Source organism: Ovis canadensis, chromosome 4, assembly GCF_042477335.2.
Source record: "Ovis canadensis isolate MfBH-ARS-UI-01 breed Bighorn chromosome 4, ARS-UI_OviCan_v2, whole genome shotgun sequence".
Taxonomy (NCBI): Eukaryota; Metazoa; Chordata; class Mammalia; order Artiodactyla; family Bovidae; genus Ovis; species Ovis canadensis.
In genome coordinates, this window is record NC_091248.1 from 30,378,561 (window position 1) to 30,403,432 (window position 24,872).

The following is a 24,872-nucleotide window of genomic DNA, read 5'->3' on the forward strand; positions in this document are numbered from 1 at the left end:
GCCCTCACTGTTCATTCGACAGACAGAGAACTGAGGCCCAGGTGGATGAAGCAGCCTCCGTCAGGTCAGATGGCAGTTTTATCAGAAGAATTTGAACAAGAAGCCACATGTCTCAGTTCCTTTATTATACTAGATACGCTCTCGTCCTCAAGGAATTATGCTCTGACAGCAAGAATGATTTGTAAAGGCAAGGGAAGAGGATTAATAATAGCATGAACAAAGGAAAAAATAGCGCTGCCAGAGGTAAACCTCAGAAGCTTGTATGTTTAGAAAACAGAGTGCTCTGGGTCACATGCCTCCTTTTTCAGTGGGAAGGTGAGATTTTAGGAATGCTTCTGTTTAAGAAAGGAGATGATCCGGCTAATGAAACTGAAGAACACACGTTCAGTACTCAAGGGAGAAAGAGAAGAAAGCTCAAGTATGGGATGTGATCAGCAGACCTAAGGAACATTTGCCTGTGAGATTAAGAGAGAAGACAAGCTCTAAGAGGAGAGGGGAAGGCAAGATTGTTTGAACCATCCATGAATGTCAAAAACAAAAGGACTGGATGGATCCTGGACTTTACGTAAAGCCAAAAGGGGTCTGACGTTTCTAAAGTTTTTATTTATCACTGACTTTAGCATGTGCTCAGGATTATTCTACTTACTTACGATTATTCATACAATTTTCATAACAACTCTATAAAATAGGCACTAATATTGATTTCCTAGCAGCTAAGGAGAAAGACACAGAGAAGTTAAATAACTTGTCCCGGGCCATTTGTTTATTTTTAAGCAGGATTTGTACCCAGCCCAAATAGTCTGACTCTAGAATCTGTGTTCTTAAACACTCTGCCATGCTGCTCCATGGTAACCAAAGCCCTGGTGTTTGCATAATATTGAGGAAACCAGTGTATAGTGATGCCCTTTAAAGAGGCTAGAGTCCTGGCATTGTTACTCACCAATGCCTGTACTCTTGGCTGACGCAAGGACACGTAATATTTAAGTCCCAGTTAGGTTTCAGGAGGCAGACTCTGCTCGGTCAGTGCATACATGGACCTGTCTAATAAGATTCATCACTGGGTGACGTTACATTTGTTCTAGTTGCCATCCTACGAAAGTACTCTGGTGATTTATTTTCACATGAAGCTGTAAAACAACCCTGATAGGGATGTGTCTGGTACCTTCATTCATTCATTCACTCACTGCCCAAGTACTTCTTAAGAGCCTCTGTTCTAGATGTTAGGGGGATGCCAGTGAAGAGAGCAGTTCCTTCTCTGCAGAGTCTCCACAGAGTTTTCCTTTCTCAGGGGCCTCTTCTCTTCAGCATATAAACTACCATTATTGCTCCCAACTTCCAGAACAAAAAGAAAAATCAAGAGAAAGTTGTCTTGGCCCTCCTTTCCTTTCCAGCTACTGGCCATGTCTCTTTCCCATTTGCAGCATCCCATTTAGAAAGTAGCCTATTCTCGTATTGGTCTTCACTTTCTCTCCTCCTTCTGTCTTCTAAACATACAACCAAGCTGACTTCCTCCACCAGATTGCACGAGCTCCAGGCTTGACTCACACCCCCTGTCTTCTAACCGCTCCCCTTAGATGTCTGCCCACCCTGGCTTCACCCCAGACTCCACTTTTGCTCTCACAGGCCACCGTCCATTCCATCAGCACACCCTACTGGCTTTAGCCTTTGCTGCTGGTGCTGCTAAGTCGCTTCAGTCGTGTCCGACTCTGTGCAACCCCATAGACGGCAGCCCACCAGGCTCCCCCATCCCTGGGATTCTCCAGGCAAGAACACTGGAGTGGGTTGCCATTTCCTTCTCCAATGCATGAAAGTGAAAAGTGAAAGTGAAGACGCTCAGTCCTATCTGACTCATAGCGACCCCCATGGACCGCAGCTCACCAGGCTTCTCCATCCATGGGATTTTCCAGGCAAGAGTACTGGAGTGGGGTGCCATTGCCTTCTCCTTTAGGTCTCTCCAAAGCCCAGCCGCTTTCTCTCGCTTTTACTATCACAGCCCTAATCTACATCACTATCATCTCTCTTTCCCAGCTTGTCTTCCAACTTCCTTCCCCAACCCTTATATCCCTCACTGCCTGCTATCAACACGGAAACAAAACAGTTCTTTTAAGATGCCTGACAGAGTATCTCCTCTGCAGAATACGTTCTTAAAAAAATATAATCCCACATATAGTGTATAGTGAAGTCGCTGAGTCGTGTCCAACTCTTTGTGACCCCGTGGACTGTAGCCTACCAGGCTTCTCCATCCATGGGATTCTCCAGGCAAGAATACTGGAGTGGGTTACCATTTCCTTCTCCAGGGGATCTTTCTGACCCAGGGATCGAACCCGGGTCTCCCGCATTGGAGGCAGGCGCTTTAACCTCTGAGGCACCAGGGAAGCCCATACAACATTATAAATGAATCTCATAATACCACACTGGATGAAAAAAGCCACAAACGTAGAGACTTTACACTGTATGGTTACCCTCATTTAAAACATAACAAATAGGTGGACAGTCTATACAGTAAAAGTCGGGATGGTGACTGAGGGGGTAGGCAGTTGACTGTGAATGAAAGAGAACACCACGAGGGCCATTTCTGTTTATCTGGGTTCTAGTATTTCGCTGGTTAAAATGCACCAGCTATGCACTTACGATGTACTCCTTTCTGTAGTTTGCACTTCCATAAAAAGTTTTATAAAATTGTTATTTCTTACACAGAAAATCATTTGTTTCTAGACTTAAGAGAGAGGAATTTATCAGCATTTATAGCCATTTTAGTATAAGGCCTCCTCAGGCAAAAGTCTTGTCCACTCTCTTTTATTCACCAAATATTTGCTGAGCACTAGACACTGGATCTGGCATTTGGGATACAGCAGTGAACATTAAAGAAAAAAACTGCTTAAGCTTCTGAGGGATGATAATCAGAATAAAGCAGAGAACAGACCACCAGGTGCCAAGAGAGGGCAGAAGCAGGAGAGGCGGGTGGAGGATGCTGGAGGGGATGCGGTGAGGGCTCGGGGCACAGTCTAATGAGACAGCCAGGAAAAGCTGCATTGACGTTTGGGCCAACACTGGGAAGGATTGGATGGAAGGAGCCCCATGCGTATCTGGGAGAAGGGTCTGGAGGGTCCAGCCTGAGGCAGAAATGGGCTGACTGTGCAAGAGCCGTGGCGGGACTAGAGGAGTCCAAACAAGGACAGACCAGCCAGGCTGGTGTCAGGGAGATGCCTGTGGCCCACGGTGGTGGGCCTTGTAAAGGCTCAGGAGTTTGGTTCTGCATGAGACCTTGCAAAATGGGGAGTAAATTTTTGCCTGACCTGGTTTGGGTTAGGTGTGGGCTGCTTGCAGTGGGAGGCTGTTCATTCTCATCGCTGTAGTCCACTTCTGTTCATTGGCCATGCTGCTACTGGTGACCGGATGCCAGCTTGCTGTGCCTGCTCAGGGCTTGCACGGAGTGCTACTGTGAACTTGTGCTGCATGTCTTTTGGTAAACTTGTAAGAGACACCAATTTTAAATAAATCGAACAAAATATATCAATTCTTCTTATTTGAATAACTTACATAATAACATAGCATTTTAGTTTCATCAAAGGCAGCTTATCAGTCACTAGTTCAGTGCATGTTAGAAGTCAGTTCCCAAGTACACGTGAGGGCAAAGCAGGAGCGCATGAAAGGCAGAGAATACAGAGATGGGCACAATGGATTGTGCTCCCCCAAGGACCCTAGATTCTCTTTGGGGTTAAGCGTAAGCACATGAAACTACAGCTAGCGAAGACGCATAAAGGAAACGCCAAATACTATCCCGGGCAAGCTGCCCTGTAACCGTGCTGAAGCGGGCAAGGTCACTTTGGCTGTGTTGATAGAAGATTTCAGAAAGAAGCTGGGGATTCTGTGGAGCCTGAAAACTGACGTCAGACTTGGAAAAGCAGCGAGAGAGACTTTGTGGACGTGATCTGGGCTAGGGAAATGGCAAGAGTGCCCATCTGTATCAGAGGGGCCTGTGGGTGGTTCATCTGAGTAAGGGTAGGGCTTCGGATTCATTTTAACACCTAGGAGATATATAGATGGATGTGTTTCTCAAGTAAGTAAATAGCGGCGCTCCAATCTGAGAATGGGCTTCCCTGGTGGTTCAGTGGTAAAGAACCTGCCTGCCAATGTGGAGCTCCAGGAGACGGGGCTTCAATCCCTGGGTTGGGAAGATCCTAGCGAGAAAGAAATGACAACCCACTGCAGTATTCTTGCCTGGAGAATCTCATGGACAGAGGAGCCTGACAGGCTGTAGTCCATAGGGTCACAAAGAGGTAGACAGGACTGAGCAACTAAGCAATGACAACCTGGGACTATTTATATACTCCACATTTCTCAATCACCTTGATACATTAATGCCACGCTTTGATATATTAATGCCATATAACCTCAAAGTCCATAAGATCAAAATGACTTACATATATATGTGTTTTTAGACTGGCAAAGAAAACTCATCCAGTGTGACTGTAGCAGGGCCTGAGACGGAAAACAAGGCAGGCCAGACCCTGGAGAACAGCTCACTAATGGCCGAGCTCCTGAGCGACGTACCCTTCACCTTGGCCCCACACGTGCTGGCCGTGCAGGGCACCATCAGTGATCTTCCTGACCACTTACTCTCCTATGATGTCAGCGAAAACTTGTCAAGGTTTTGGTATGATTTCACTCTTGAAAACTCAGTACTCTATGGTTCATAATCTTTATGTCTGTGTGCACCTTAACAAACTTTGAAACAAAAGTTTGCCGATTTTATTTAACTTGTCTGATGTTTTTTGTAAAGGCCCTTAAAGGTCCTCAGAAAGCAAGGATCATGAAGCAGATAATAATATATTCATTGCTCTATTTTTTTAGAATAAAGCATATTTGTATAAAAATTAAACCTAAGATCTACTTCCTTTTCCCCTAGTAATAAATACAAAGATTAATTTATCAAGGTTTTTTGAAAGATATTGTCAACTAGTCTCTCAAAATATAGCACCTCACATGTATCTTAGAAAAATTGAAAAAGAACTGAGGCTTTTTTTATTTATTTTTTTTTTTTTTGGCACAACTCTGAAATCTCTACTTAGAGTGTGACTTCTCTGGTTTGGAGGAAAACTTAATGTTATCCCCTTTCTCCTTCCATTGTGTTTATGAATGAATTCAGACCAAAAAAAAAAAAAAAGTTGCTAGTTAGCTTAATTTCTTTAATCTTAATTTAGACATTGATGTGGAAATTTACAACTTTTCCTAGAAAGCAGTAGTAGTTAGCTGAGACAAGAACACTGAAGAATGTTCCAGATACTGGTTTCTTTTGAATGACAGCTTTTCCTTAAGCCCATGGCAGTCTTCTCCACCTTGATGGAGACCCAGGTTCCTGCCTTTATTTTTTGCTATTCCATGGTTTGCTCTCTCACCAGCTTTACAAGAACATCCCCTGCTTCTGCCTCAGTTGGCATTTTCTCTCCTTACCTCCTGTATTTCTGGTTTATGAAGAGACCTGCATTCTTTCCCAGCCTCTCTGCCTCCCAGAGAAAAGAAGCTTGTGATGATATGTATTATTGCTGATAAAGCCCTTATTCAGACATTTGTTGGCCACAACACAGATTGAAATGTTTTACTGCCAGAAAAACTACAGCTGATTCGTTTCCAGCTAGAGTGCAGGCAGAACACCTAGACAGGGCTTTTAGTTTGTGACTATCCATTGTCTCTTCTGACTGAAATAGAAAACTGCCATTGGCCCATAAACTATAAAGGGAAGAGATGCGATAAAGTATTTTCTACGCCTTGGAAAATTCAAATTACATCTGTTCCGATTAGTGGCAATACAGTTTTTTGACTCTGTGCCAAATCTTATATTTTTCATGAAGATAGAGTGCCATAGCAAAACTAAACGCTGTGCATAATAATGCCTGAATTAAGTTTTAATGTGGCTTGCGTGTTTGTTTAATAAATGTGGCATGGTCTTGATAAACTGTTACATGATTTAAGAGTTAAATGTACATTTATATTGATAAAAGTTTGCTTTATTTACAAATAATGGTACCATCTGAGGTGAATGATTAAATCAGATCTTTACATAGTTTTCATAAAACATCAGTCTAGGGAATCTAATTTATTACTAAGACAAATGTGAATATTTTATAGCAGTTTTTGTGAAAACATTTTTTTCAATATTCATGTGAATATACCTTAACACCAAATGTAAGCATGTCATCAATTTGTCTGATATGTGTTAAATTGTGTCTGAAGTACTTATACATTTCATTTATATGTATGTCTACCATGTTTAATTATTCTTATAAGTATTTTAATTTGTCTATAAAAGATAAATAAACATTAATTTTAAAAAACTGATTTTTTTAAAATATTTTCAGATCCAGAAATAATAGTTTTCTTTGTGTTATTCATATCTGAGTGCAAGTTACTGATTCTTTGAGAGGCTAAGATTTAAGTACATAGTTATTGTAGTGCAGAGAAAAATGAAATTTCCTCTGATATGTAGGTAAAATGACTAGTCCTCGATCCTTAAGACTACAGGGATTTGGGAGAAATCACATTAACAGCTCAAGGTAGATCTCCATCATCACAAAATTCAGTAAAGCCCAGTGTTACTGTCCTGTTTTTAACAAAACATTGTAAACATGGCCATTTTAATTTTCTTACTCTATATATAAATCAGTGGTTACTCGTCTAAAACTGAAAAAACATTAGAAATCAACTATCCAACTTCATTTTACCCAAGAGAAACTTGAAGCCTAGAAAGGTGAAGTGATTTAAGTCACCTCATTAGTGATAAATATTTACTTGAATAGTGTTAATAATTTTGATATAAATTATAACAAAGTTTGTATGCTCTGGTATATTTGAGGCAGCCAGAGGTTGTAATGATTTACACTTAAACAGCTGTGAGATTTGGAGTTAGTGCCCCAATTTCAAGAGTCCATAATAATGGTATGCACTTTACAGGGTTGTGTTAGGGTTTTAGATGGTATATGTTAAATGCCTAACAACAGAAAGCTTGAAAACAACATAGGTGTTCCGGAAACAGAGCTCTTATAATTCTTATTACTAACCACACACACACAGCAGTCTGATTAAATGCAAAATACTAACTGACCTGCTTAAAGTGTATTATAAAAATAGCTACCTACATTTATTGTAGAGCCTTCCCACCCCATTATTTTTTTCTATTAAATACCTCACTAAGGAAAACATTGCTGAAATAGGTTGGTTGACTCCTCTGTAATTCCTTAGTTAAGACTTCCACAGGGAGCATTTTCTTTATTCCTCTCTTTATCATGCATCATGGTCCCTTTCCTCAATATAAGTAATCATTATAAAATACTGTTGATACAGAATGTACAAGAAACTTTAGTGAATTTTTAACCCTAAAATATATTCAGGAAGTTGCATATTTCTTTTTCAGCTTCTTTACTGGCACTTGTATTCTTTAGAGAGGTGATTCTGACCAGTTTATTAATGTGGTTAATTAAATTGTGCTTGAACTTTTAAAATTGTACCATTAAATGTTAATAAGAGAGTATTTTTTGTTAACATTTCTAGAAACACAAGTAGTTTTTTAAGTAAACATTCATTGATACTACTTTTTTTCTCTTTATCAAAGTAAAATGATAAATTGGGAACAGTATAAATGGAAAACTAATTCAAAAAGATACATGTACCCCAGTGTTCATAGCAGCAGTGTTTACAACAGCCAAAACGTGGGAGCAAACTAAATGTCCATCAACAGAGGAATAGATAAGGAAGTTGTGGGGGGGTGGGTGGTCTGGGGGTGTGGGTGTGTAATGGAATATTACTCAGCTATTTCAAAAAGAATGACATAATGCCATTTGTAGCACTATGGATGGACCTAGAGATTATCGTATTAAGTGGAGACAGAGAAAGACAAATATGTGATATCACTTATATGTAGAATCTAAAGAAAAATGGTACACATCAACTTAGCTACAAAACAGAAATAGAGTTACAGATGTAGACAAGAGATTACAGTTACCAGGAGGGGAGGGGAGAGGGGTAAATGGGACACTGGGATCACCATGCACACACTACTGTGCATACAACAGATAGTAAGGACATACTGCGTAGCACACGGAACGCTACTCAGTATCGTCATCTAACTGGGAAAAGAATCTGAAAATGAATAGAAATATCTGTAACTGAATCACTTTGCTATATACCTGAAACTAACACAACATTGTTAGTCAACTGTTCTCCAATATAAAATGAAAATTCAGTTCAGTCACTCAGTCATGTCCAACTCTTTGCAACCCCATAAATTGCAGCACGCCAGGCCTCCCTGTCCATCACCAACTCCCGAGTTCACCCAAACTCATGTCCATCGAGTCGGTGATGCCATCCAGCCATCTCATCCTCTGTCGTCCCCTTCTCCTGCCCCCAATCCCTCCTAGCATCAGAGTCTTTTCCGATGAGTCAGCTCTTTGCATGAGGTGGCCAAAGTATTGGAGTTTCAGCTTTAGCATCAGTCCATCCAAATAATTAAAAATACTACATTGCTTAAAAAAATGCTAACCATCCAAAAAAACAAAAACAAAAAACACTCCCTTATAACATCTTATAATAGTAACTGTTTGGCTGATGCAGTTTCAGTCTTGCAAAGTCAGGAGAAAAGAACAGAAAGAAAACAGAATGAAAGCAATGCCTTCTGAAACTCCTAGAGACCTGGCTTATTTTCATTCTAAAGTACAGAATGGAGTAGCAAAGAAATAATCTCATCCATGTTCTAAAACCGGCATAAGGAGCCTACCCTCTTACCTCTCATGGTAACAACTGACAAATGAACACCATGGTCTAACGATATGTTACCTCCAGAGGTTAATACCTTGTCTTAGTCATGTCATTAATAACATTCCCATGCAGTGTATTGGATACATGGTTGAAGGATGCTACACCTTTAAAGCTGCTGAGAAATATGGGTTTGTGGATATTATCTTTTGAGTATTTGTGTCATGTTACTAAGGGGATGACCTAAATATTATTGGAAAACCTAAAATTCTCAGAATAGGTTTGACACCATTTATACATTGGTCTGAAACACAGAAAATCCTTGTGTGTCAGGAAAATGACTCTTTATGCCATATAGTTCAGTGGATAGGTAGGGTGAAAAAGAGAAAAAGAAAGATGTAATGATTGATGCATTGGAACTCTGCTACTAGTCATGCTAGTCAATGTAGTTATGTGTTAATCATCATTTTTAAAGAAATGTTTCATTTACAGATTCATTAAAAAGCTACACAAATAATGCAGAATTCTTATATTCCTCTTACCCAGGTTTCACTGTTTTGAATATCTTACATCACTATGATACATTTGCTGTAACTAAATTATTAAGATGTTACTATTAGCTAAAGTCCCCACTCTACTCAGACTTGTTTTCTTCTAATGTTTTTTTGCCCTTCCAGCTTTCCATCCAGCATAACCCATTACATTTAGTTATCATGTCTCCTGAGCCTCCTTTAGGCTGTGACAGCTTCTCAGACATTTCCTGTTTTCAGTGGCCGTGACAGTTTTGTGGAGTACTGGTCAGGTGTTTTGTGGAATGTGCCTCAGTTGGGATTTAATCTAATATGTTCAAATGGTGAGACTATGGTTATGGGCTTTGGGAGGAAGACTGCAAAGGTGAAGCGCCCTTTGATGAGATCGTGTCATAGCAAGGATGCCTGCTATCCACATGACCCCCTGATGTTAACCACTATCTTCTGGCCCAGGTTGTGTTTGCCAGTTTTCTCCTCTGTAAAGTAACTCTCTCCCTGTACTTTTCACACTCTACTCTTGGGAGTTAAATCACAAAGCACAGCCCACACTCACGGGACAGGGAAGTTAGCTTCATCTCCTTGTGGGGTGAGGACCCACATAACTTATTTGGAGTTCTTGCTTATGAGAGAAATGTCTCTTCTCTCCTATTTATTTCTCCATCACTTTGTTTTTTATGTTGGAACTCATGAGTATTCAATCCCTTTTCCCCCCAAATACAAATCAGTGGTGACCAAGAGACATGTTTACATTTTTATAAAAGTTAATAAGATAAGTTGGAACATTTTTCATGGTGCTGATGAATACTGTTTGACATTGGGTATGATAATATAGTCGATAATTTCTCCAACTTCATCTTCCTATAAATATCAGATGTATTTCTCCTTGACTTGCCATGACTCCATGTTCACCCTAGACATTCCCTGAAGGCTCTAAGTGTTGCCTTCTGAGCGGAGCCCTCTAAGATACTTGGCTTTTCCCCACCTCATTCCCATGACGATTGCTTCTCACACATAATGACCTTCTTCTGCAAGTGATGTGGAGGCAAGGTTATAGTGTAACCATTTTCCTCTTTATAGAACCAAGAGAATTCATGATCTCTTCTCTATAGTAGATACTATTTTTTGTCTGTTTGTGTTAGTCACAGCAAAGACAAGTTATAGCTCCTTAAGTTTCTAAAGAAAGAAGTGGTTCACAGAATTGAAAGAGACACATGTACCCCAATGTTCATCGCAGCACTGTTTATAATAGCCAGGACATGGAAACAACCTAGATGTCCATCAGCAGATGAATGGATAAGAAAGCTGTGGTACATATACACAATGGAGTATTACTCAGCCGTTAAAAAGAATTCATTTGAATCAGTTCTGATGAGATGGATGAAACTGGAGCCGATTATACAGAGTGAAGTAAGCCAGAAAGACAAACACCAATACAGTATACTAACACATATATATGGAATTTAGGAAGATGGCAATGACGACCCTGTATGCAAGACAGGGAAAGAGACACAGATGTGTATAACGGACTTTTGGACTCAGAGGGAGAGGGAGAGGGTGGGATGATTTGGGAGAATGACATTCTAACATGTATACTATCATGTGAATTGAATCGCCAGTCTATGTCTGACGCAGGATGCAGCATGCTTGGGGCTGGTGCATGGGGATGACCCAGAAAGATGTTCTGGGGAGGGAGGTGGGAGGGGGGTTCATGTTTGGGAATGCATGTAAGAATTAAAGATTTTAAAATTTAAAAAAAAAAAAAAGAAAAGAAAAGAAAGAAGTGGTTCATTTTCAACCTTTGGGAAATAATTTTAAGAAACAGTATAAGGAAACTCAGTCTTTTATCAGAGGGAGGAGGTGCCCAAGAAACTCTTATTTTTGCTTTTGCTTAATCAAAACACTGTGTGCGAAAACAAGGTTAATCTCATCCAATTTCTGTGAGGAAAAATATCAATCAAAGCAAAAAAGCATCTTATTTGTCCTTGGGAGAAAGCTGAATATAGTTCCTTGTCAAGAATTTGCTGAGTCCCAATTTTCACCCCCACAAAGGAAATAAATTCCTTATAATCAAAGGTAAGGCCAAGGATAATTGCATCCAGAACAACCCATCAGTAAGTTAACTCTGACCCAGGCCCACAGACAGCTTGTTAGTTACCACCCAGGCCAGAGAGGGGGACAGACAATAGACCGTTTCAGAGGTCAGTTAAGGAGACGGCCTCCCACTTAGGACTGCTGCCAGGGACCTACAATCCAGTGTCTGACATCTGGGTTCTGCAGCTGCCAAGCCTGCCCTTATGTGGCCACAGGTGTTGGCTATAACTCTCAGACCCATGGAAGAAGTAAGGGAGTAATGTCAGCTTCACCACGCAGACGTATGTATGTAAGTGTGTGTGTGTTCATTTTGCTTTCCAAAAGGCACATGATTTTTTGTTTGTTTGTTTCAAAATTAATGTAGTTCTGCATTATGGCAAGGAAGAGTTGGGAAACTAACAAAGAAGAAGCTTTTGTTCAAGAACAAGGGCAAAACAAAGCCGAGTTCTTAAACCTACAGGTTAGGCCATACACGGACAGGCTGTGTGTGGCGTTGCTGGCTTAGTCTTTTGAATAGGTCTTCTCAGGAGCAAAAAAAAAAAAAAAACCAGAAATGGATGCAGAAACGCCAACAGGCAAACACAGAACCTAAATATTTATTTTCTTCCTATATCCCCCTGCCATCCTTGTTCTGGATCTTCATGAGAATTTGTACTCATCAATGTGTTTTTGAGTCTGGGACAGACTGCATCCAGGTTTAATTTCACACTGCATGAGCTATACCCATCACTTAACACACTTAAAGCTGTAAAACCAAGCTCTCCTCTTCCCCTTGCTCCTGTTTCTGAGGCAAATCTAGAAGTTTCTGTCTTAGGTATTTGAGGTCCTAACCCTAAAGATGATGTATGCAGTGGCAGAAATGGATGATTAAGAGAAGGGAACTAAACTGGTAAGAACTATGAAGAGCTAATAGTCAAGAGCATTTATATCTGTATTTCCATAATTAAACGTACACTTTCCCCTTGGTTTGCCTGCTTCGGAGCTTGTATTTAGACACTGAATTTAATGGAGGAGGAATGAACCTTCAGATTTCATCTTACTGAGTCTTTTCTAAAGAGAAATGCTTGTATCCTAAGGCCAGGGGTTCTCCATCTTTTAAAACCAATGTGCCTTACAGTGTTTTCCATACTGTCTTCTAAGTATTTCACCAGCCACGAAAATTTTTAACAGGTTTTGTTGTGTATTTTCTATTCCAAAAACAGCAGGTCAGTTGAATATGCTTTTTCCAAGCACAGCCACCACTCCCATTTTCCTTAAGAACCTATGTGCTCTTGTTGATTTTCTATCAGTCTATGCTTAGCACATAAATACATCCTCGATCAGGATTTGTTGAATGATTGAGTCAACCAGTATAATAAATCACCACATTATCTATACGGGAGACTTCCCAAAAGCAAAGGAATAGAATTTCAAAACTTTTGTCATTTTTCAGGCCCCAGTAAGTTCCCCAAATTATCATGCTGTGTTTACACAGCTGAAAGTAATGCTGAGTTTACCAAGCATCTACAAATTGCGCCTTTTGTCTGTTTCGGGTGCTCTCCTTGTTTTCCAGGTTGTGTTTTCCTCTGCCCATAATAACTGTGTACATCCTCTCGATGAGTGAGGCCTGATTCTAGACAACACAGTGTATTTTGGTGCTGTGGATTCGCATTGGAGGTTTTGTCTGGCAGCCTACTTTCCCTTGTGTGTTTTTGGTTTTGTTTGTGTGTGTTCATGTCACAGAGTTTATTAATCCTGTCTGACGTGTTCTTCAAAATGGTTTCCTTTTTCATATATTTTCCTTTGAGCACACTTGGATATTTTAAACGACCAAGTTTTAGGAGAAAACAGTTTTCTAGAAGCAGTACTGCACGCTCTTTTGGGATTCGTCAGTGTCTGTCTGACATTTCCTACTCAGCCAGCTCTTCCCTCTTCATATAAACATGTTCAGATCTCTCCACCCCACCTCCAGCTATAAACTCCCTTTCCTTCTCTTTAGTGTCCAGCTTCTTGAGAGAGTAGTTTGTGCCTCCACTTCCTTTCTGGTCTTTCACTGACCCTCTGATTAATCTGATTTCCCATCCCTGTTTAGAACTTCCAGAGAGCTGATTCATACGAGAGCCACCTCCAACCTGCCAAAGGCCTTATCTCAATTCCCTAGCGGCGATTTATCACTGTTGATTAATTCCAGGTTCCTGAAGCCAACCCTGCCTTCCCAGCCTCACCTAATGCTATTCTCACTCAGCTCCTCTGCGTCCTTGCCCTGGTAAGCGATGCCCTGTCCCCAGGCATGCCCTACCTTCTCTCCCCTTCCTTGCATTTCCTTCTTTTTTGCTGGTACCACCCTGACCTTCCTTCTTCTTTTTTGTTGTTGTTTGTTTTCCAGCCAAAAACATTTCTTAGGTGATGCTTTATGGAATATTCTCCAGGCAAGAACACTGGAGTGGGTTGCCATTTCCTTCTCCAATGCATGAAAGTGAAAAGTGAAAGTAGTCTCTCAGTCGTGCCCGAGTCTTAGCAACCCCATGGACTGCAGCCTACCAGGCTCCTCCTTCCATGGGCTTTTCCAGGCAAGAGTACTGGAGCGGGTTGCCATTGCCTTCTCCTTTATGGAATATAGAGGATACAAAATTTAGGATCACAACATGAAGCAATTTCAATCCTCTCAAAAATCAGCCCAGCCCCTCAATGCTCTGCAGATGTAAAGCCACTGGTGAGACTCACTAAAAGCACTTTGTCACAGAGGAGGCTGCTTGTGAACGTTCACAAGAGTATCTGTTAAGTGCCAACCACATCACATTACACTTATGCAGCAACAGTGCATTCATGCTGTTTTCATTAGTCACTAGTGGTCAGCTTCAGAAAACACCAGAAAAAAGCACAAGAGGGCTCACAAAATGGGTTAAAAAAAGAACCTGTCCTTGAAAAGCACACTGTAATGGAGGACAAGAAGACATTTTTTTAAAGTATTATGCACCCTGCAGAAAGTATTCATTCCATGATCTCAAGTGTCCCAACGTGTGATAAATGTTTTTACAAGGTTTCAACCAGGTAGCACCTCCTCTGGAAGCCTTTCCTTATTCTTCCTAAGCGGGACTGGATTTCCTGACACGGTCCTGCCATGGGTCATATACACAGTATCCTCTCCTGTGTACCCTTCTCTCAGGGTTCTCGAGCCACAGTATTATAATTGTTTCTTCACTGTCTGCTGCATAGCTCTGTGAGTGGACCCTAACACTCATGTACTACCAGGTTAACGTGATGCTGACATAGTGTGTGCAGTCAGTACACGCTGGTTGAATGGACACATGATGGAATCACCATTGATCCAAGGAAATGTATGATGTTATTTTTCATCTACAGTAGAATTTGCCTTTGAGTGTCTTTTGGAAGCCTTTGAGCATCCTTCTAGATGTTTGTACTAGAATATGCTAAATTTCTTAATGGCCTTAAACTTATCTTGTATCCTACGTAATTTAGCTCTTAAATTTTTTGAAAGTAGAAATCTACCTTTGGTTTGGTTAGCTGTATCAGGAGTACTAATACTTCTTAGTATTGGATACAAAATGTAATAAATACCAAAAGGATTTTTTGTGTTCATTATCACCTGTTTCAGACATTGTTGATTAAGTCTTTAGATTAAATTTGGGGAGTTTAAGTGACTGTGAGTCCATCTGTCATAACTCGGGTTTTATATTTCAGTTTCCCTTAATGTACACAGAGCTGGAACTTTCTTCTGTCTTCCATTAAATCAACATTGATTACTGCTAATTAAATTACATGGCTCTTCTTAAATCATAGATCTGTGTAGATTGTAATATACACCATAAAAATTGAATGCCTGCTTTTTTAATGGGTTGTGGCATTTTGTTTTTATGTAACCTAACCTCACTGAAGATTTTGGAAATATTAACCCTTACACATTCTTGAAGGACAAGCTCATTTTACTTTTGAAGAGAAACGATTATCTGAGGAAAGACCATTATGTTGATTTTTCATGTAATCAAATTCTAAAATATTCTTCAACTGGTCCATTCACTTGGGAGCCAGTTTACTGCATAAATTCACCTTCTTAATTTCTATAATGGATTATAATGACTGTATGTTATTAATCAATTACATTTCTAACCAGTCTGGTCACCACATTAATTATTACAGTCTCTAAAGTTCCTCATTTTTATGGATACTCCCTTCTCCCTAGATGCAAAGATGAAGACATACATCATTTCCAACAGATGGAGAAAATAATAGTAGCCAATCTCTTAAAACTTACATTTAGTTTATAAAAAGCAAAAGGCAAAAATGCCTGTTATGTTGATTAACACAATTCTGTGTTTCTGTTGTCTAAATAACAAGTTGCAAAACTTTATAACATCAGGAAGTAATAAAATCTTCCATTAGACAAGCTTTTGGGCAAAAATAGTCTCCCAAATTAAATTTGAAACAAAGTCCTTAATCTTTATTACCTTCCTATTCTTGACTAAAATGTTGTGTTAAATGAGTATCAAGGGTCAACAGTTTCTTTTTTCCCTCTAATTGAAAGACTATCTCCCGTAATGCTCTCTGCTCATCTTAGGTTTACCACCCTAGTAATTTTCCGTGACTTTAAGTTTCTATGCTTAGCAATGTACACCTATTGGAGAGTGCTTGTAGGAATAAAATCCTGATTAAGCAAAGCACTAGTCTCCAGGGGGTAGGTTATTTCCATTTGGGTTTTCGAGTGTTCTTGGAGGTACACTGGAGGCACAATTTCTTTTTTCACGTAGATTGTGATAAGAGCCTCATTTCCAAGGGCAGTCTCTCCACCCCGCAGGTGGAGACCGCTGGGCTCGCTGCCTTTGTTGTGGATCTGACGCCAGATCCCTCAGCCCAGGCCTGCTTTGTCACACTTGTTAGGTACCAAGTGCAAGAAATGTACCCAGCACTCGACAGAACAAAACAGAAGAGGTTGGAAGGCCACCACTTTTCATTCCAGAATGTAACATAGCTGACAGCAACCGCAGTATCTCCTCAAGAGCCGGTGACAGGTTAGGTCATCAGCAAATGACGGGTAAGTAAGCCAATTTAAATGAAACTCCTGGAAAGAGCGACTGGGAGGGTGTGTGGGAGTTATTCAGAGGAACCCAGGAAAATTTGGTGGGAGCTATTTTTATCTTCCCCTTGCCTAGAGTGTGTAAGATGAAACACAAGAAGATATGAGAGAAGTAGGCAGGGGAGGGGGTAGTGGAACGGAATGAGAGTGTCCAGCATGCAGAAATGAAGCTGTGTTCTCTTGTGCTGTGTTTAGTCGCTCAGTTGTGACTCTTTGCCACCCTATAGATTGTAGCCCACCAGGCTCCTCTGTCCTTGCGGGTTCTCCAGGAAAGAGTACCGGAGTGGGTTGCCATGCCCTCCTCCTGGGGATCTTCCCAACTCAGGGATCAATCCAACCCACATCTTCTGTGTCTTCGGCATTGCAGGCAGATTCTTTACTGTCTGAGCCACCGGGGAGGCCCCTGGATCTCTCGTGAGGGACCTAACAATAACCAGTTTCACTGCCTCTCTCTTCCTGGGCACCGCTCTATTTCCTGTGGGGGTCCAGCAAGGCCGACCTCCCTCTTCACTGCCTGTTCAGCCTCCCACCTCCTCTCCAGGGCCCTGTTGGTCCTCTATCGATGCCATTCCCTTTCCATCTTCTCTTCTGCCTGTAAGTATGCCACCCACTAATAATGCCATTTCAGCAACATGGGTGGGCCTAGAGAGCATCATAGTGAGTGAAGTAAGGCGAGAGGGAGGAGCAATACCATACGACACCCCTCATATTCAGAATCTAAAACGAAATGATACAAATGAACTTATTTACAAAACAAGCAGACTCACACACTTAGAGAACAGACTCATGGCTCCCAGTTGGGGAAGATGAGAGGAAGGGATAGTCAGGGAGTTTGGGATGTCCTGCTATCTTTAAAACGGATAACCAATAACGACCTATTGTACCGCACAGGGAACTCTGCTCAGTATTATGTGGCCGCCTGAATGGGAGGGGAGAATGCATCCACGTATATGTATGGCCGATTCCCTTTGCTGTTGACCTGAAACTATCACAACACTGTTCATCAGCTATAAGCCAATATAAAATAAATAATTTAAAAAAACACAAAAGCCAGCTACTCAGTGCAGCTCAGTTTCTAGCCCCCTCCTGAACGTTCTCTATGCATGGACTTCACGTACACAGAACCTCAGTGGCATTCTTATTTTCTATTTCTTCCACTTGCTTTCTGATGATATTGTGGGGGTGAATCTTGACTCTCTTAAATACACTGTAAATTGTACCAGGGCTGATAATCACTTTATAGGACATATTACACATGGTAGGAGCTCCTTGAATGCCTCACTTCCAAACATTCCAGTAGGTCATCTTAAATGTCAACCATCCACACTCATCCAAAAGGCCTGCTTTGCCCAAGTAAGATCTGCTATCACCACTGTCATCCGATTTATTGTCATTTCTTCCTCCGCACTTTTTCCTCCTTCTCGTTTTCATGTGCTCTTCAGTATAAGCCCACTCCTGACCCCAGATCCTCTTCCCAAACTATATCTCCCACCAGCTAAAACATTGGCCTGTTCTGCACACATCTCTACTCCCTACCTATCCATGTTACTTGGAGACAGAAATTTGTTTTTCTCACTTAAGAAATAACACTCTCCCTGGTACCACCCATGACAGTAACTGTGTGGAGTTTTTGTTTTGTACCTTCTCAAATGAGGCATTAGGTGCAAAGGATGAAAGTCAACAATAGTTCGAAGATCCATTAAAAAAATGTATTTAGCAGGATGAGGACTTCCTAAGGCAGGTGCCTATTTCATTGATAACTCCAGAGAAATAACACATTCCAGTCCTAGAGATGTTTTTGAAGCTCATGATTGAGTGTAGAACTATTCTATCATTACCAGAAATGTTTATTAAGCACCTCTTTTTCTTCTTTGTATTTTTAAATAAATCAATTATGCGTCACTTCAGCTTAGGTTTGAAGCATAGAATTTCTCCCGTAAGAGATGCTCAGTAAATTCTGAATGGACAGATGCATGACTGCAGCCATGAAATTAAGAAGCTGGCTCCTTGGAAGAAAAGCTATGACAAACCTACCCAGCATATTAAAAAGCAGAGACATTGCTTTGCCAAAAAGGTCTGTATAGTCAAAGCTGTGTTTTTTCCAGTTACCACTGGATGGATGTGAGAGTTGGACTATAAGTAAAGCTGAACAGCAAAGAACCAGTGCTTTTGAATTGTGGTGTTGGAGAAGACTCTTGAGAGTCGCTTGGACTGCAAGGAGATCAAACCAGTCAATCCTAAAGGAAATCAATCCTCAATATTCATTGGAGGGATTAATGCTGCAACTCCAATACTTTGGCCACCTGATGCAAAGAGATGACTCATTTAAAAAGACCCTGATGCTGGGAAAGATTGAAGACAGGAGAAAAAGGGGACAACAGAGGACAAGATGGTTGAATGGCATCACTGACTCGATGCACATGAGTTGGAGCAAGCTCCAGGAGATGGTGAAGGTCAGCGAAGCCTGGTGTGCTGCAGTCTATTGGGTTGTAAAGAGTTGGACACGACTGATCGACTGAATAACAACAAGGGAAGGATGACTGGATCAATGAAAGTGGGTTGTTGTCCATCACACCTGCACACGGTCACAGATCCATGAGAGTATCATTTGCTTTGAACTGTACAGTAGGTTCTGATCATTGTCTCATGCCAGTGCGCATATATACTTGTCCATTCCCCCTTGGAAAAAAGACAGTTGACAGAGTGGATGTAACCTGACGGCATATGGTAAATAGCAGATATAATTTTAGCTTGCATTTGCTAAGTTCTTCTTAGGTATCAAGCACTGTCCTAAGTGCTTTAGGTATATTATTTTATTGAATCTTTGAAAACCTTATCATTGCCAAAAGATGGAAACAACTCAGGCTCCTATCAACAGATGAATGGCTGAACAAAAGGATGAAAACATTGGAATATCACCCAGCCGTGAAAGGAATGAAGTGCTGGTATCTGCTACAACATGAATGAACGGGGTAAACCTTATCTGAGGTGAAGTGAGCCTTGTGGAACAATACTGCACTATTACACGTATATGAACTGTCCAGAATAGACTCTTTCCTAAAAACAGCAAGTGGCTGAGAGGTTAGCAGGCGTTTGAGGCTGGGGAGAAGGCGGCTGGCAGTTCTTGCTTAGTGAGCAGAGTTTTTGTCTGGGGTGTTGATACAGACTCTAACTAGACGTGGCAGTTCCATAACGTTGTGAATGTAGCTGATGCCACTCCACTGTACACTTAAAATAGTCAAAACAACATATTTTATTATATATTTTGCCTCAATAAAAGTTAGTGGGGAAAAACCCTGTTATTCAAGTTTGTTGCTCAGTCATATCCGACTCTTTGTGACCCCGTGGACTGTAGCCCGCCAGGCTCCTCTTTCCATGGGATTCTCCAGGCAAGAATACTGGAGTGGGGTGCCATTCCCTTCTCCAGGGGATCTTTCCAACCCAGGGATCAAACCCGGGTCTCCTGCATTGCAGGCGGATTCTTTACTGTCTGAGCCGCGAGGAAAGCCCCTCAATAAAAATTAGTAAAAAAAAAATCCTATTATTAGCCTAATTTTAAGTTTGAATATAACAGGAATGTTTAAACAAATATGAGTTATATATTCTGACAAAAACAAGAAGTACAAGAGGTGATACAGCATTGGTTCATGGCCTCAATGATATTGAGGTCATCCCCACTTTGAGTCTCTTGCCTTTTCCTGATAATAGCAAGAAAATGGCTACAACTCTATATATTGCTTCCGTGTTTGAGGTAGGAAGTGGATAAGAAGGGGATGACACTTGTCTAATCTTTTTCTTGTATCAGGAAAAAACAGAAGCTTTTCCTTTGCCTCTAATACATTTCCACTTGAACCTGACTGGGCAGAACTGTGCCCCCAGGCTGTCCTTAGATGCAAGGCAAGGAAGCCTGGCTAAATAAGTGATTAGTGTTTCCAGCCTCTTCTGCTGGGCTTCCCAGATGGCTCAGTGGTAAAGAATTGGCCCGCCAATGCAGGAGATGTGGGTTTGATCCCCGGGTCAGAAAGATCCCCTGGAGGAGGAAGTGGCAACCCAGCCCAGTATTCCTGCCTGGGCAGTCCCATGAACAGAGAAGCCCCGAGGACTGTGTAGTACTTGGGGGTCACAAAGACTCAGACACAACAGAGCACGCAAGCCTCTTCCAGGAGGCAACAAGGAGATGGAACGGAAATGTCTGTTAGGGAATGAACACCACCTGGCACAGTGACAAAAATGAGCAACAGAGAGGTTAAAGCAGAGTTTCCTCTGCTGGAAACAAACCTGACAGGTGACATTTTGGACTGGATAATTCTCCGTTGTGAGGGGTTGGTATGTACTTTATGGGCTGCTTAGCCCCATCCCTTGCCTCTACCCATCAGATAACAGTAGTCTTCCACCCTGCACCCCGCCCCCAGTTGTCATCATCAAAAATGTCTCCAGACATTGTCCCTAATTGAGGACCACTGGGTTAGATGATTGGCCAGAATCTCATTGCTGGGACTTCCCGGGTGGTCCCGTGGCTAAGACTCTGCCCTTCTAATGTAGGAGGCCTGAGTTTGTTCCTTGATCAGGGAACTAGATCCCACATGCCACAACTAAGGCCCAGCACAGCCAAATAAATAAATAAATAATTTTTTTTAAAAAATATGCAGTCTCATTGCTGAGAAGTGGTGGAGCTGAGATTTCAATCCAGACACCGGAATTTATATTCCTCATGGCCACCATCTGAGCAGCCTGTGCCACTGAACAAACGGCCTTATAGTTAGCAGGAGCTATAGATCAAGTGGGCTAACTTGCTGTACACTGAGTTAATGAGACACCCATGAAATGCTTTGCCAACCATCCACATGCATTTCCTGAGTGCTTGTTATTTAGACATAATCCCTTGCAGTTTAGAAGTCATAGCACGTATTTATGATGAAGAAAGGTTCAAGTAGCTTTATAACCCAAACATTTTCAACAGCGCAAAAATGTCTTAGACATTAAAACTCAGCCCTACCCAACAGATCTTATCCCAGTATTTCATTTCTCTATAAAGGAGTATTTAAATTATTTTCTTCTTTTTGAGGGAGCAATAATGAAAAAAAATAAATAAGGTTGAGAAACATTGCTGTAGCCTAAGGAACTAGGTGGAACAAGCAGTTTTTTTCTGAAAAGGTGAGAAATATCACTACCTAAAATGAGATAACACAGGATGTCTAGAATGTGAACGGTGAGTGAATTTTAGGAGTCCTGCTGGGTGTTTTCATTAGATACGTCCTTTTACTGGTTCAGTCAGTAGTCATCCCAGTTAATTCAGTTTCATGGCTCTCTATTCATGAATGTGATACATTTTTATGTTTCTCCCTGTTTTATCACATTAGTTTGGATGGAACATGCCTCCCAACAAGTGGATTCCCTCCCTTTTCTTCAGTCTCCATTATTCAAAGAGGCATCTGTTTCCTTTAAGAAATAAAAGTGTCTAGAAATACACTCACAGTATTAAAACGTGTCTGCACCATCAGCTGATTACTCACATCATAGAATAGCTAGTAAATATAGCGAGGAAGACACATTTACAAACCATGAAGTTTGGCAGCTCTAGCTTTAATTCCTTGATGTTAGACAAGTTACATGACCTCATTGAACCTCCATTTTCTTCTCTTTAAAATGGGCATGATGTTTGAGATAGTGTTGAGATAAGAATTAAAGGAGCTATTATATGTCAACTGCTTAGCAGAGAGCCTAGCCAGTAGTGAATAGCAAATATGTGGCAACTACTGGCAATAGTGTCTGTAAATAATATTGAGTAAAGCAATTTTTTCTGGTAGAAAAAAATAGATGGTAGTATGAGAATGGACTGATTCAGATCAAAGTGACCTAAGAGATTCCTCATCACTCAGTAGTTGGCTCAGGAGAGTCGGCCAGGATTGAGTCTACCTGTTCTGAACTTAGTCATGGTTCCTGCTAAGCATAAAGACAAGCTGCCAAGTGTTCACTCAGGAGAAGGGCCACACTGGACCCTGTCTCCCTGGTACACCTCCCTAGAGCTGATGCTGCCCACCACTCTCAGCAAGCCACGTAACATCTGTTTATCGGCATCCTCCTTTAACGATTAGGAGGAAGGTACCTGCCCTTCTTTCCTCATAAGATGGTGGAGAGTAAACGAGCTCATTCATGCATATCTGTTCCCTGTAAGATAGCATAAGGCACAGTCCCTGTTCACAGAGTTTACATTTGTTGTCTTATTTCTTTAAAACCCCTTCGCTTATATTTACAATAAGCAGGACGTGAAAGCCACCCAGATGTCCATCAACAGATAAATGGATAAAGAAGTTGTGATATGTATATACAGTGGAATATTAGCCATAAAAAGGAACACATTTGAATCAGTTCTAGTGAGGTGGATGAGCCTAGAGCCTGTTACACAGAGTGAAGTAAGTTGAAAGAGAAAAACAAATATCCTATATTAAAGCATAGATATGGAATCTAGAAAAGTGGACTGATGAATCTATTTTCAGGGACTGAATGGAAACAGATGTAGAGAATGGACTTGTAGATACAGCGGGAGAAGAGGAGAGGGGGGCAAACTGAGCATTGACATGTATTTACTACCATGTGCAAAACAGCTAGCAAGTAGGAGGCTGCTATATAACACAAGGAACCCAGCCTGGTGCTCTGTGACAACCTAGAGGGGCAGGATGGGGGGAGCCCAAGAGGGAGGGGATATATACATACATACATACATACATACATACATACATACATATACATACGGTTATGACTCATCCAGGGTATTGTATGGCAGAAACCAATGTAACAGTGTAAAGCCTTCAAATAAAATTATCCTTCAAATAAAATAAATATCCTTATTATCCTTCAAATAAAAATAAACCCTTTACTTAATGTTTAACACATAGGAAAACATAAAAAAAAAACATTTATTTGCTGTTTTGTTATTCTCTAAAACATTATCAGTTTAAAACGCACCTTAGCAGTATTATGCTGACTGATGACCTGAAGGAAATGGGTGCTCACTGTTACCTGGGTGTCTGAAGTAGGTGGTTTGTATGAAGACCTGGCTAATGCTCCTGGGTTCATAATTCAGTTGTCTATTGACTTTGGAGAATAAAGTGTTCAGAGGATAGATGCTTTTTATAATGGGGCAGGTAGAGGTGGAAACAGGATGACTTGGGAAAGTAGCTATTGCTTCTATCTTTTAAATTTCTTCTCTGAAAATAAGTTCACTATTTAGTCAGGATGTCTTCTTAGGGTTACTAAAGCTGTAGACAGGCTTAGGAGAGAGATTCTGTGCAATTCTTTCTAAACCCTATATTTCTAACACTTTTTTCAAGTTGTTAAAATATATGTGAGATATTAATGTGAAGAAGATACAAGAGATAATCCAGAGCTTTCTTTTATGTTTGTGACTTCATCTGGCTATAAAGCAAATGGCTCACAGATTGTAGCAGTCACTTTTTATACTGACCACACTAGTTTAGAGTTAGAATCACTATAACAACTACTAACCACTCTATTTGCTAGAAAGGCACATATTCTAGACTAAATCTTGGCTTAGGGAACTGCTATTAATTCCATCACATGAATCATAGGGTAATAGCTAAGCACTGGATTTATCTTCTTTGACACTGTACTAGATTCCTTCAAGAAATTCTCTTGCCTAGAGATTACTGTTATAAATCATCCCAGCATCTGACTTGAAATCATTGCTGGTCCCAACCATTGGGCTTGGAACTCTTACTGCCTTTTAGCCATCATCTCAAAAACATAATTGAATGTATTTATTCCTTTCTTCTGAAACATTTTCCTTCAAATCAGCCTAACTCACCTCTTCTCTCATTTCCTCATGCCAGACATCCTAGAGTGTGAAGCTAATTGGGCCTTAGAAAGCATTACTATGAAGAAAGCTAGTGGAGGTGATGGAACCAGCTGAGCTTTTTCAAATCCTAAGAGATGGTGCTGTGAAAGTACTGCACTCAATATGCCAGCAAATTTGGAAAACTCAGCAGTCGCCACAGGACTGGAAAAGGTCAGTTTTCATTCCAATCCCAAAGAAAGGCAATGCCAAAGAATGTTCAAACTACCACACAATTGCACTCATTTCACATGCTAGTTGGGGAAGGAAGTGGCAACCCACGCCAGTATTCTTGTCTGGAAAATCTCATGTATGGAGGAACCTGGCACGCTGCAGTCCATGGGGTCGCAAAGAGTCAGACATGACTGAGCAACTTCACTGTCATGCTAGTAAGGCTATGCTCAAAAACCTTCAAGCTAGGCTTCAAGAGTACATGAACCGAGAACTTCCAGATGTACAAGCGAGATTTAGAAAAGGCAAAGGAAACAGAGATCAAATTGCCAACATCTACTGGATCATAAAAAAAAAAACAAGAGAGTTCCAAAAAACATCTATTTCTGCATTATTAACTATGCTAAGT

At 40.9% G+C, this 24,872-nt stretch overlaps 1 protein-coding gene across 5 annotated transcripts in view; it reads left to right on the plus strand.

Moving 5' to 3' along the window:
* UMAD1 (UBAP1-MVB12-associated (UMA) domain containing 1) overlaps positions 1-24,872 on the plus strand; it is a 280,794-nt gene that overhangs the window by 250,188 nt on the left and 5,734 nt on the right. For 3 of the 5 annotated variants that reach the window (XM_069587513.1, XM_069587514.1, XM_069587515.1), the window contains exon 4: positions 16,245-16,398. In XM_069587513.1, coding sequence (XP_069443614.1) covers positions 16,245-16,398 — 154 coding nt within the window. Of the gene's footprint in view, positions 1-4,442; positions 5,957-16,244; positions 16,399-24,872 lie in introns of those variants that run through there. The other 2 variants (XM_069587511.1, XM_069587512.1) reach the window with 1 other exon arrangement.